Source organism: Bolinopsis microptera, chromosome 8 (assembly GCF_026151205.1).
Source record: "Bolinopsis microptera isolate Bmic1 chromosome 8, MBARI_Bmic_1.0, whole genome shotgun sequence".
Classification (NCBI taxonomy): domain Eukaryota; kingdom Metazoa; phylum Ctenophora; class Tentaculata; order Lobata; family Bolinopsidae; genus Bolinopsis; species Bolinopsis microptera.
In genome coordinates, this window is record NC_087079.1 from 1022088 (window position 1) to 1035553 (window position 13466).

Consider the following 13466-nt stretch of genomic DNA (forward strand, 5'->3'; position numbering starts at 1 on the left):
TTGAAAAATTGACTAACGAACTCCAACGAACTCTAACGAACTCCAAATTTTGAACGAACTCCACGAACTCTACGCCAAAAATCAACGAACTCCGCATCTATGATTTTAGTAGCCCAGTTGTTGTCGTCAATTTTACAACTTTTCTTAACTAATTTATTAAGTTTAGAGTAGGCTGATCTATTGACGTTTGAAGTGGGATCCCTCCGTTTGAACATTCCCCGTTGCTCTATCAAGTTCTTAGAGGTTTGCGAAAGGTGTTGTTCTTTAACCTTCCGGGGACGCTTTCCAAGCACTTCCATCTAGACATCAGTGACTGTCTGCTTGAAATTATCCCACATGTCCTCAAGGTTGACCTCATTAGCCAGACAATCAAAACGGTTCTGAAGAGCCACGTTGTACTCTTGAACCTTAGACAAGTTTCGCAAATGTTCGATAGCAGGCACATCGTGCCTTTTAGCAGTGATCTTAACTACCGACTGCAGTTTGATTTGCAGCCGTCCACGAACAAGATAGTGATCTGAACAAATGTCCGCCCAACGACATACCTTAACATCGAGTAGCGAGTGTTGGAATCGTCCACTAATACAAATATGATCTATTTGATTCACAGTTATGAGTTAACCCGTTGGGAGACCGCCATGTACCCTTGTGGATGTCTCTATGCTGGAACAGAGTTCCACCAATAACAAGTTGATTGGCTGCACAGAAATCCATGAGCCTGGTCCCATTTTTCTTGTATCACTGGTCAATGGTCCTGCCTACCTGCCTAGGTCGGTCCAGATGAAATCAATGGTCTAACAATGTAATATATTGAAGAATCTGTAACTTACTATCACTTTATATCAGTGCAATAAATTTTCATACTGAAAGCTCAAAATAGCAAGGTTGCAGCTTAGCGGGGAGGTGATCCCGAATGTATCTGAGAAACCAATCAAGTTTCTAGGGAGGTGGATTCGGGCAGAAGGAAAGGACAAAGCTATAATCGAGAAAACACACGAGGATCTTGTTACATACCTCAGTAGACTCGATCTTAGCTCCCTCACCGGCCTGCAGAAATGTTGGGGGTATCAGTATATGGTCCTTCCAAAGATGAAGTGGCCACTTGCCATTTATGATATCCCGATCAGCACTGTTTCTCGCTGGGAGCAAACAACTAACAGTCATCTCAGAAAATGGCTAGGAGTGGGACACACGCTTAGTAGCTCTTGCCTGTTTAGTCATTCATCCAGTGTTGCTCTCCCCATCGACAGCCTAACCGACACTTGGAAAGTAGAAAAGTGCCGTCTCTTGCAGTCATATCAAACATCTCAGGATGCTTTGATCAGAGCGGTGCAACCCCAGGTGCGGTCTGGGAGAGTTTGGAAGGCAGATGCTCAGCTTCACGAAGCTGAAAGAGACTTGGTGTGTGAGTCAGTGCGAGGTATGGTGCAACCTCGTAGTAGAGCGGGAATTGGTTTCGGTGATTGGAAGAAGCCCTGGGAGAAGATGTCAGAAAAGGAGCAGCAGAGGGAGGTGTTGGATAGGGTTAAGGAGAACATCAGGAAGGAAAGAGAGGTGCAGTTGGGTACGTTGGAGATGCAGTCCAGGTGGGGTAATTGGAGAGAGCTGGTGACAAGGACTGACATGAGCTGGCACACGCTCTTCAAGTATGGGGACTCATTAATCGGTTTTCTGCTTAGTGCTGTGTATGGCACGCTTGTTACACCAGCTTTAGCATCCAAGTGGAGCGAGGATGAGGATGGGATGTGCAAGCTGTGTGGTGACAAGTTGGGAACTGTGCCGCATATTCTGGCTGGTTGTCCTGTGGCACTAAGTCAAGGGAGATACCGATGGCGCCACGATAAGGTGCTTAAGCAAATAGCAGACCAAGTGAAATTCCATTGTGAGCGGAGAGTCAACAAGAGGAAGAGCTCTTGTGTCACTCGGAAAGCCATTGAGTTTGTTCCAGCAGGAGGGAGGTTTAAGGAGGTGAAGAGGTCGAAAGTCAGTGAGTTTGGGATTCTGAGTGGGGCCACTGATTGGATAGTATTAGCAGACCTGGATAAGCAGCTGAAATTCCCGTCGGATATAGCAAAGACCAGATTAAGACCAGATTTGGTTCTTTTCTCGAAAGCTTCCAAGAGAGTAATCTGGTGGGAGCTTACAGTACCGTCGGAAGAGAGAATAGCTGCATCCCATGAGCTGAAGCTTGATCGGTATAACAGTCTACAAGCGGAAATACAAGCTAATGGGTGGTCATGTTTCAGCTTTGCTGTTGAGGTTGGTGCTAGAGGTGTGGTCGCCGCAAGTTTGGAGTGTGCATCAAGGAAGATTGGTCTGACTGGGAGAGCCCTCAAGAAGTTGGTCAGAGATTGTGGGAAGGATGCAGCCCATTGTTCAAGATGGATTTATCTGCTGTCTAGGAAAATAGAGTGGGAGATGAGAGCTGTTTGAGCTTTATGACTTCACCTAACAGCCAGAGGTGCCATAAGCTAACTCGTCGTAAATCGCGAGCTCTAGCAGGTATCCTCGGGTGATTGTCAGATCAGATGGTGGTCCAAGACAGACTGCTGGGGCACCTGACAGAAAACCGTATCGCAATGAAAGCCCCGAAACGGTGTCAGGTTTGTGACTGAAGATTCTGATCAAGCTCAGGGTTGAGTCTACACAGTGTCGCCACTTGCCGATGCCAGTTGATGCGAGAAGACACTGATGTAAGTGGGAAGTCATGTCTAAGAAACAGCGTGTGGTTCGGGTGCCGGTTGAACGCATGTAAAAAGGGAGGGTATATCCGTATTTCGCTGCTAGTGATGCAGTCCTTAGCCCGGTAGCTAAGGCTTCCCCGTTCCTCGCTCATTTGTGCTCCGATGGGCTTGTGACCTCTGCGGGGGTCAAGTGCAGGATGAGGGACATGGCTGACCAGGAGAAGGTTGTTTTTGGGAGATAGAGTAGGGTTGGTTTGGTGTTGTGCCTTCGCAGTTTAACTGTATCTTTACTCTTCTCTATGCTGGAACAGAGTTCCACCAATAACAAGTTGATTGGCTGCACAGAAATCCATGAGCCTGGTCCCATTTTTCTTGTATCACTGGTCAATGGTCCTGCCTACCTGCCTAGGTCGGTCCAGATGAAATCAATGGTCTAACAATGTAATATATTGAAGAATCTGTAACTTACTATCACTTTATATCAGTGCAATAAATTTTCATACTGAAAGCTCAAAATAGCAATGAAAATAAAGTAAAATAATAACTTATCGGGATCTATACTGTTGCCACCATTTTTTCTTCACCATGGCTGGACTTAGGTGGCCAAGATAGCATCAAGATGCTCTGCGTGCCTCTGGGGTATGGCATCCCTACTAGGTCGCCAAGATAGCATCAAGATGCTCTGCCTGCCTCTGGGGTATGGCATCCCTACTAGGTCGCCAAGATAGCATCAAGATGCTCTGCCTGCCTCTGGGGTATGGCATCCCTACTAGGTGGCCAAGATAGCATCAAGATGCTCTGCCTGCCTCTGGGGTATGGCATCCCTACTAGGTCGCCAAGATAGCATCAAGATGCTCTGCCTGCCTCTGGGGTATGGCATCCCTACTAGGTCGCCAAGATAGCATCAAGATGCTCTGCCTGCCTCTGGGGTATGGCATCCCTACTAGGTGGCCAAGATAGCATCAAGATGCTCTGCCTGCCTCTGGGGTATGGCATCCCTACTAGATGCCGGAGTTTACTTTGTGGAGATGATAAAATAAAAGTGAGATAAAGGGGGTGAGTAGATGCTGTAGTGCCGATTCGGTGATGACTAGAGAGAATGAAGTGAACAAACATGTGTTTTGTGTATCCAGGGCTTTGCAGTCTGATCCAGATCCTCTGGCACCATGATTTAAACTGGCGTTTTTGTCGTCGATAGGGTGTTTAATGAAAAATTGTGGAATGGGGCAGATCAAAGCCGAAATAACGGAATATGGAGTTGTTAGAGTTTTTTATTTAGAGCATAAAAACTTGTGGTTTTATTTAACATTTAAATATTGGTAATCTGTTAGTTGTGGTTTCATAATATTTAAATAATGATATTTTGTTGGCGCGTACAATTAATTAACTCTAATCCTGCTCAGATGAGGAGAAAGATTCGGTAAAAGAGAAAGGCGAGAAGAGAAAGAACGTTCCTTTGTGGAAACCCAACGGTCCCAATGGAAATGGCATGGTCAGTAAAACTTTCTTACTATTATTATTATTTGTTTTAGATCGTTTTGTAAATAAGAAACTTCGATTGTAAAGAACTCAGCTTCATTTAAAATATTAAAAGAGTAGCCAAACGTTGAATATCATTCTCAATTTCAAACATTATCAAACAAAAGAAATGGTTAAATCTCACATTTACACCCCTTTAAGAAATTCTAATAAGAATAAGAGCTTCTTGATCCTTGTTTAGATGTAAGAATCTATCTTAGTTCCTCGTGGACTGTATAATGTATACTATACAATATAATGTTATTCAATGTATATTATACCATATAGTATACCATTTATACTGTATATACAATGTATAGTATACCATATTGTATACCATGTATAATGTATATACAATTTATAGTACATCAAATAACGGAGTAAGTTCTTCCAACCGGATATTATCCAACTATCAAAATTTATAGTACACACGTGGTATTATTATCATTAAAAGTGTATTTAATGATAAACCATTTGTAGGTTTACTGGGGTCTGGTATAGGGAGGCAAAGTTGTCAGGTTTTATTGCAGCTATTTCAGCAGCGTCTGCGCGGCGCAAGCCTTTTCTAGTATCAATTAAATAATAACCAACGTAAACTGAAGATCAAATCATTGCTGAATCGTTTGTCGTATCAATGTTACCAGAACCTATTTTAGCTTCGTATGTTAGTTGCTCCTTCTTCTTGCCCATGTTGGGCGGATCAAACCATTCCTCAATCACCTCACGACACTTGTACCTAATCCTGCTCTGCAAGCACGTGAGAACAGACTGTCCCTTCTCTATACTGTCCCTGCCGGGCTACGTACAATGTTTCCAAGAACACTGTTACAAACGACAGTGAGGCTCCCTACCCCCAGAATAAGGAAAGTCCCACTAGATAAGCAACCCGAACTTAGTGTCACTCCCAACTGAGTAGCACAGGCTGCCACCGTCGTCCCGCTTGTGTACCACTCAATCGAACTTGCTGGTGAACCAGCCCTTCTCCCGGTACCTCAGGAACATCTTGTTAATCAGGGCGGTGTAGGGAGAGTTCACTTGTGTTCCAACGCCCACTGGGTTGTTGAATTTACCCGTTTTTATATGAGCATTGATTTGCAGTCGCCCTTGAAATGGTAGGACAGAACCGAACTGTCGTCTATGAAGACAAACCCACCCTCTTTAACTTTGTCAATTCCTCCTGAAGGTCCTGCAGTTGGCACGCCCTTCTCAGCTAATCTGTTGTACTCCTCATCGTCATGACTGGACATTCATGATCTGCAGGTTCCTGTCCTGGGATGAGTCCCCACTTGTAGTCGTTTTGCACCAGCAAGTCAGAGAGGCCTCGTATCGTGGCAGTAGACCTGTCTAGTGTGAGATGGGCGGTGAGGTTGGCGGTGGTACATGGAGGTTAGTATCATGATGAACAGCCACCAGATGAAGAGAAGGAAACCCGCCCTGAGGGGGCTGTTGGTGGAGTGTCTGTTCCTTGCAACTCGAACCCCTGGGGGATAGTGGGTCAGTTGGGAGAGTGTCTGTTCCCTTTGCAACACGAACCCTGGGGGATATGTGGGTTAGTTGGGAGAGTGTCTGTCCTTGCAACACGAACCCTGGGGGAATAGTGGGTTAGTTGGGAAGTGTCTGTTCCTTGCAACACGAACTCTGGGGGATAGTGGTTAGATGGGGGTGTTCTGTTCCTTGCATTTCACAACGGAAAAACCTGGGGATAGGTTGGGTTAGTTGGGAGGGATGTGTTGTTCTGTTTCCATCATGGGCAAACATCGCGCGAAAAAAACAACCCTTGGGGGGGGATAGGTGGTTTAGTGTGTGTTTTAGTGGTGTTCTGTTCCTTTGGGCAACACGATACCCCCTGGGGGATAGAGGGGGTTAGTGTCTAGGTTTTTCACTTTTGCAACAACGTAAAACCCTGTGGGGTATTAGGTGGGGGGTTCAGGTTGGTCGCCTAGTTCCTTGTCATACCCACGAAAAAAACCCTGGGGGGGGATAGTGGGGCTTAGGTTTGGGAGAGGGGTCTTAGGTTCCTTGCAAAACACGAAAAAACCCTCGGGGTGATAGGGGTGGGGGTTTTAGTGCGGGGTTTTTGTGGTCTGTTTCCTTGCACAAACACGAAACCCTGGGGGGGGGTTAGTGGGGGTTTAGGTGGTCTGTAGTTTTCCCTTGCTCCAACTGAACACAGCGAAAAATCGCACATGGGGAGATAGTTGGGTTTTTTAAGAGGTGTGGTCTGTTATCCTTTGGCCAATATGACTCAAACGGGGTACACAACCTTGGGGGGGATAGGGGGTTTGTGTTCTTTCTGGTTTCCTTGCCAACACGAACCCCATGGGGAGATTAGTGTGGTTTGTGGTCTGTTTTTACATTGCAACCCCACGAAAACAACCCTGGGGGTAGTGGGGTAGTTTTGGGGGGGGTGTGGTCTGTTTTCCTTGCCTAACACCAACGAAAAACCCTGGGGGGGTTACGTAGGGTTTATGGTCTGTTCCTTGCATACACGGAAAACCCCCCCTGGGCGGATAGTGGGGGTTAGTTGTTTGTTTCCCTTGGCAACAACGAAATACCCTGGGGGTAGTGGGTTTTAGGATGGGTAGTAGTGTCTGTTTTTTTTCCTTTGCAACACCGAAAATCCCTGGGGAGGTTATAAGTGGGTTTAGTTGCGGGGGAGAGGTGTTATTAGTTCCTGTGCAATACACGGAAAAAACCATGGGGGGGGATTATAGAGTTGTGGGTTAATGGGGGAGAGTGGTTCTGTTCTCACCTTGCAACCAACGAAACCCTGGGGATAAAGTGGGGTTAGTTGGTGAGAGTGGTCTGTTTCCTTGCCCAAACACACGAACTCCATGGGGGGATTTAGTGGGGTTAAAGTTTTTGGGGTAGGGTGTCTTGATGCCTTTTGCAAACCACGAACCCTGGGGGGATAGTGGGGTTGTAGGTGGTCTGTTTCCTTGCAATACAAGCGAAAAACACCCTGGGGGGGATAGGGTGGGGGGTGAGTTTTTGGGGAGGGTGGTTTCTGTTTAGCCTTGCATAACCACGTAAAATCCCTGGGGGGAATAAGTGTGGTTTGTTGGGAGAGTGTCTGTATCCCTTGCAGCTGCAAGATCACGATAAAACAAACACCCTGGGGGAGATAGTTGGGTTAGTGTGCTCGCCTGTTGATTTGGGCAACCCCACGATACCCCTGGGGGGGGAATTAGGTGGGTTAGTTGGGGTCATTGTTTCCTCTAGCCAAAAAAACGAAACCCCCTGGGGGGGGATAGAGTGGGTATAGTTGTTCTGTTTCTCTTAGGGCAAACAACGAACTCCCATGGTGGAGGGAAATTAGTTGGGGGTTAGTGGTCTGTTTACTTTTGCATAACCCCCAACACCGAAAATCCCTGGGGGGGATAGTGGGTTAAGTTGGGAGAGAGTGGTTTCTGTTCCTTGGCAACCACGAAAAAAACCCTGGGGGGGAGATTAGTGGGTTTAGTGGTTCCTGTCCTTATGGCAATAACACGAACCCTGGGGGGGACTATAGTGGGTCTACGTTGGGGGTTTTCAAGGTATCCTTTGGGCCAAACACGAAACCCTGGGGCAGATAATGTGGGTTAGTGTCTCTGTTTTCCTTTGCAACCATACGGGAACCAATGGGGGATAAGTGGGTTTTCGTGTCTGTTTCCTTAAGCAAACCCCACCGAAACCTGGGGGGCGAGATCAAGGCGGGTTTAGTGCTCTGTTCCTTGCCAACCACGAAAAAAACCCCTGGGGGATATAAGTTGGGTTTGTGTTCTTGTTCCCTTTGGCCAACCACGAAAAAACCCCTGGGGGATTTTAGTGGCGTTTTAGGGTTGTTCTGTTACCTCTGCAACCTACGAACCCGTGGGGGGATTAGTGTGGGTTAGTTGGGAGGGAGGTGTTCTGTTCCTTGGCAACAGAAAAATACCCCTGGGGGATATAGGTTGGGTTTAGATTGGGAGGAGATGGTCTGTTTCACTGTTCGCATACCCACAGGGGGATCCAGCTTGGGGGATTTTTATAGGTGGGTTTTTGGGGGGGGAGGGTTAATGGGAAGAGTGGGTTTCTTGTCCTTTGGCAAAACACGGAAAAAAAAAAATCACCCTGGGGGGATAGGGTGGGGGTTGTGGTCTGTTCCTGGCAGCCTTACACGACCCCTGTGGGGGATAGTGGGGGGGTTTAAGTGGGGTCTGTTCCTTTGGCATAACCGACGAATAAACCCTGGGGTGGGATAGGTGGGTTAGTGGTGTCTGTCTTTTTCCTTGCAAACCCCACGAAAAAACCCCTGGGGGATAGAGTGGGTTTTGTTGGGGTCTGTTTCTCCTTGCAACCACAGGAATCCACTGGGGATTTTAAGTTAGGGTTAGTGTCTTTTCCTTTGCAACACGAAAACTCCTGGGGCGAATAGTGGGTTAGGTTGGCGAAGTTTTCTGGTCTGTTCCTTAGGCATACACGTACCCTGGGGGGATAGTCGGGTAGTGTCTGTTTCCCTTGCAAACACGGAAAAACCCTGGGGGATAGTGGTTAGGTGTGGGAGAAGAGTGGTGGTTACTGGGGTTCCCTTGCAAAACACGTACCCCTGGGGGGCTAGGTGGGTTAGTTGGGAAGAGTGGTTCTGGTTTCCCTTGGCAAAAACCCCATCGAAAACTTCCTGGGGGGATTGTGGGGTTAGTTGGGAAGATGTGTCCTGTTATCCTTGGCAATCGCCACGGGAAACCCCTGGGGAGGATTGTGGGGGTTAGTTTGGGGGAGGAGTGGGTCTGTTCCTTATGCAATAAATAACAAAAAAATCACGATACCTCTGGGGGTGGGCGGGATTAGTGGTGGTTTAGTTGGGGGGAGAGTGTTCCTGTTCCTTTGCAAACCACGTAAACCCTTGGGGATAAGTGGGGGTTTAGTTGGGAGTGTAGTGTCTGTTTTCCTAGCAAACCAAACGAACCCCTGGGGGATAGGTTGGGGGTTTAGTTGGGGGAGAGTGTGTCTGTTTCCTTTGCACCACGAAAAAAAACCCCCTGGGGGGATAGTGGGGTTAGTTGGTCTTGTCCTTTGCTAATCAACGGAAAAAACCCCTGGGGGGGATAGTTGGGGTATAGTTGTTTTCTGTTTCCTTGCAAAACCCCCTACGACACCCTGGGTGGATTTAGTGGGGTTTTTAGTGTTTTTCTGTTTTCCTTTGCAACAACCGGAACCTGGGGGGGATAAGTGGGTTAGTTGGGTCCTGTTTCCTCTGGCATTCACGACACCCTGGGGGGGGTCAGGGGTTGGGTTAGTGGGTCTGTTTCCTTTGCTAAACCCACGGGAAAACCCTGGGGTGGATAGGGGTTGGGAGGAGTGTTCTTGTTTCTTGCCACAAATACCACGCAAACACTGTGGGGGTTTTTAGTGGGGTTTTTGTGTCTGTTTTCCTTTGCTAACCCACGGAAACCCTGGGGGATTAGGATTAAGGGGTGGGTTGTGGTCTGTTCCTTGCGCAAACACCGAACACCTGGGGGATTAGTGGGGGTTAGTGTCTGTGTTCTCTTGCACGCTCGGAAAAACCCTGGGGGGATTTGTGGGTTTTGTGTCTGTTATCCTTTGCCAAAACACGGAACCATGGCGGGATAGTGGGGTAGTGGGAGAGTGTCTGTTCCTTGCATACCCCCACGAACGACCTGGGGGGGGATAGGGGGTTAAGTTGTTCTGTCTCCTCTGCAAACACGAAAAACCCTGGGGGATAAGTGGGTTTTAAGTTTGGGGAGGGACGTGGTCTGCTTTCCTTGCATAAAACCACGAACCCTGGGGGGGATAGTGGGGTTAGTTGTCTTGTCTTCCTTGCCAAACACACGAAAAAACCCTGTGGGGTTTAGTTGGGGAGTGTGTCTGTTCCTTTGCTAACCACAGGGTCCCTGGGGGGATTAGTGGGTTAGTGGGTCTGTACCCTTTTGGCACCACGGAAAACTGGGGGGATAGTGGGGTTAGTTGGGGGAGGTAGTGTCTGTTGTCCTTGCAAACACGATATAACCCTGGGGGTTTGATTAGTGGGTTTTAGTTTGGGAGGAGTCTTCTGTTCCTTGCAACCACGAAAACCCTGGGGGGAATAAGTGGGGTTAGTGGGTTTGGTATCCCTGGCCAAACCACGGAAATACCCTATGGGGGATAAGTGGGTTAGTTGGGTTCTTGTTCTATGGCAAACCCACGACACCCTGGGGGGTTTTACGGGGGTTGGATGGGGGAGAGTGTCTGTCCTTTGAACCACGAACCCTGGGGGGGATATAGTGGGGATAATGTTGGGGAGAGTGGGGGTTTCCTGTTTTTCTTTGCATAACACGTGGAAAAACCCTGGGGGGGGGATACGTTGTGGTTTCAGTGGCATGTTGCCTTGCAACCTCCCGAAAACCATGGGGGGGGATAGGGTCGGGGCTTAGTGTCGGTTTCCTTGCACACCACGTAAATACACCCTGGGGGGTTTTTAGTGGTGGTTTAGTGTTCTTGGTTTCTTGCAAAACCACGGGTAACCCTGGTGGATAGGTGGGGTTTAGTTGGTTCTGTTTTACCTTGCATCACGGAAATAAAAACATCTGGGGGATTATAGTGGGTTAGGGTTGGGAGAGGTTGTGTGTCTGTTTCCTTGGCAACATCGAAATCCTGGGGGAGGATTTAAGTGGGTTTAGGTTTGGGGGGAGTGATGTTGGGTTCTGTTCCTTGGCACACACGGGGAAACCCTGGGGGGATTAAAGTGGGGTTTAAGGTTGGGAGAGGGGTCTGTTACTTTGCCAATCCACGAAACCCTGGGGATTATTGGTGGGTTTGTTTGGAGGTGTGGGTCTGTTTCCTTGCTAAAACACGACAAACCCTGGGGGGAATAGGGTGGCGGTTAGTGGTCTGTTTCCTTAGCTAAACACACGTAGGGGGGAAAACCCCTGGGGGGGGGGGATAGTGGGGTTATAGTTGGTCCATTGGTTTTCCTTTTTGGTCAAAAAAAACACGGGGGGAAAACCCCTGGGGGATAAGTGGGTTTAGTGTCTGTTTTCCTTGGCAACCAACCGGAAAAACCTGGGGGGATTTATGTGGGTTTGTTGGACAAAAGAGTGTTGTCTGGGTGTACTTTTTGCAAACACGAAACCCTGGGGGGGGATTTGGTGGCTTAGTTTGGGTTTAGGTGTTCTGTTCCTTGCAAACCACGAAACCCTGGGGGGGGGATAGGTGGGTTAGTGTTCCTGTTTTCCTTGCAACCCCACCGAACCCTGGGGGGGATAAGTGGGTTTTTGTTGGGTCTGTTTTCCTTGCATAAACAACCGAACCCTTTGGGGATATGTGGGTTAAGGTTTTGGGAAGGTACGTGGTTCTTGTTCTTGGCAACCACCGAAAACCCTCGGGGATAGGTTGGGGGTTTGTGTCGGTTTTTCTTTGCAAAATACACGAAAAACCCTGGGGGATGAGTGGGGTTTAGTGTTCTGGTTACCCCTTGCAAAACCCCACGATAAACACCCTGGGGGGATGAGTGGGTTTAGTGGTTTCTGTTCCTTGCTACACGAAACCCCTGGGGGGATTGGGGATTGAGGGTTAATGGTCTTGTTCCATTTTGCATAAACACACGAACCCTTGGGGGGTGGATTAGTGGGTTTAGTGTTCTGGTTCCACTTTGGCTAAACCACCGGAAAACCTCAATAAACCCTGGGGGATAGTGGGTTAGTTGCTGTTGTTCCCTCTTGGCATAAAAACCCCAAAGAACCCTGGGGGGGAATAGGGGTTAGTTTGGGAGAGTGTTTATGTTCCTTTTGACAACACGGAACCCTTGGGGGGGATTTATAGGTGGGTTAGCTGTTCTGGTTCCTTTGCATAAACCACCGGAAACACCCCCTTGGGGGATAGTGGATGCTTTTAGTGTCTTGTTTCCTTTTTGCAAATCATCGGACACCCTGGGGCGATAGGGGGTTTAAGTGGGGGTCTGTTCCCTTTGCATATCACGTCACCCTGGGGGGATAGGGGGGTTAGTGTTCTGGGTTTCTTGCAACACGGGTAAACCACTGGGGGATAGTGGGGGTTGGGTTGGGTTTTAGTGTCTGTTTTCCATTGCAACCACGATATAACCATGGGGGGTTAGTGGGTTTGTGGTCGCTGTTTTCCTTGCAAACCTCGAACCCTGGGGGGATAGTGGGTTAAGTGTTCTGTTTCCTTGGCAACCTCCACGAACCCCATGGGGGATTGGTGGGTTTTAGTGTCTGTTCCTTGGTAACCGGAAAACCCTGGGGGGGTATTAGTGGCGGGTTAAGTGTAGTTCCTTTGCTAACCACGAAAACCCCTGGGGGGATTCAGTGGGGTTTAGTGTCTGTTTCCCTTGGCAAAAACACGAAACCCCTGGGGGGAAGTGGGGTTTAAGGTTGGGTAGGGAGTGGGGTCTGTTCCTGCAAACACGAACCCCTGGGGGGATAGGTTGGGTTAGGTGTCTGTTTCCTTGCAAAACTCGAACCCTGGGGGGAATGGGATCGTGGGTTAGTTTCGGTTTTCCCTTTTGGCCACAAAACACGAACACCTGGGGGGATAGTGGGGGTTAGTGGTCTGTTCTTGGCAACACGAAAAACCCCTTGGGGGGATAGTGGGTAGGTTGGGGGGGCAGGTCTGTTTCCTTGGCATAATAACCCCACGAAAAAACCCTGTTGGGATAGTGGGTTTTAAGTGGGGAAGAGTGTCTGTTCCTTGGGCAAACACGAAAACCCCCTGGGGGGTAGGTGGGTTAGTGTCTTGGTTCTTCTGGTTTCTTGCAAACAACGGAAAACCCTGGGGGGATAGGTGGGTTAGTTGGGGAGAGTGGTCGTCTTTTTCCTTGCAAGACTACCCGAAAACCCCTGGGTAGGGATAGTGGGGTTAGTGTTCTGGTTTCCTGTGCAAGCCACGGAACCATGGGGGATAGTGGGTTTCGTTTGGAGAGTGGGGTCTGTTCCTTGCAAACCCCAGAATCTCCCTGGGGGCCACTAAGTGGGTTTTAGGTGGTCTGTTTCCTTTGCAAAAACACGACAACCCCTGGGGGGATAGGGGGTGGGGTTTTTTGGGAGGGAGGTGGTGGTTCTAGTTCCTGCCAAACACCACCGAAATCCCCCTGGGGGGTAGTGGGGTTAGGGGTTTGCGAGAGTGGGTATGTTCATTTAATGCATAAAACCCCACGAAAACTCCTGTGGGCATTAAGGTTGGGTTTAGTTGGGTGGAGAGTTGTCTGTTCCTTTGGCAAACCACGATAAATCACCGTGGGGGGGATTAGTTGGGTTTAGTGGTCTGTTCCTTGCCAAAAACCCCACGAAA

At 48.5% G+C, this 13466-nt stretch overlaps 1 protein-coding gene across 1 annotated transcript; it reads left to right on the forward strand.

The window, feature by feature from the left end:
* The first annotated feature begins 1074 nt into the window (after positions 1-1074).
* LOC134819842 (uncharacterized) lies at positions 1075-4703 on the forward strand. The gene is made up of 3 exons (XM_063829993.1): positions 1075-2353; positions 4088-4176; positions 4683-4703. Exons 1-3 carry the CDS (start codon positions 1075-1077, stop codon positions 4701-4703), a joined length of 1389 nt encoding a protein of 462 aa, XP_063686063.1.
* The last annotated feature ends 8763 nt before the right edge of the window (positions 4704-13466 follow it).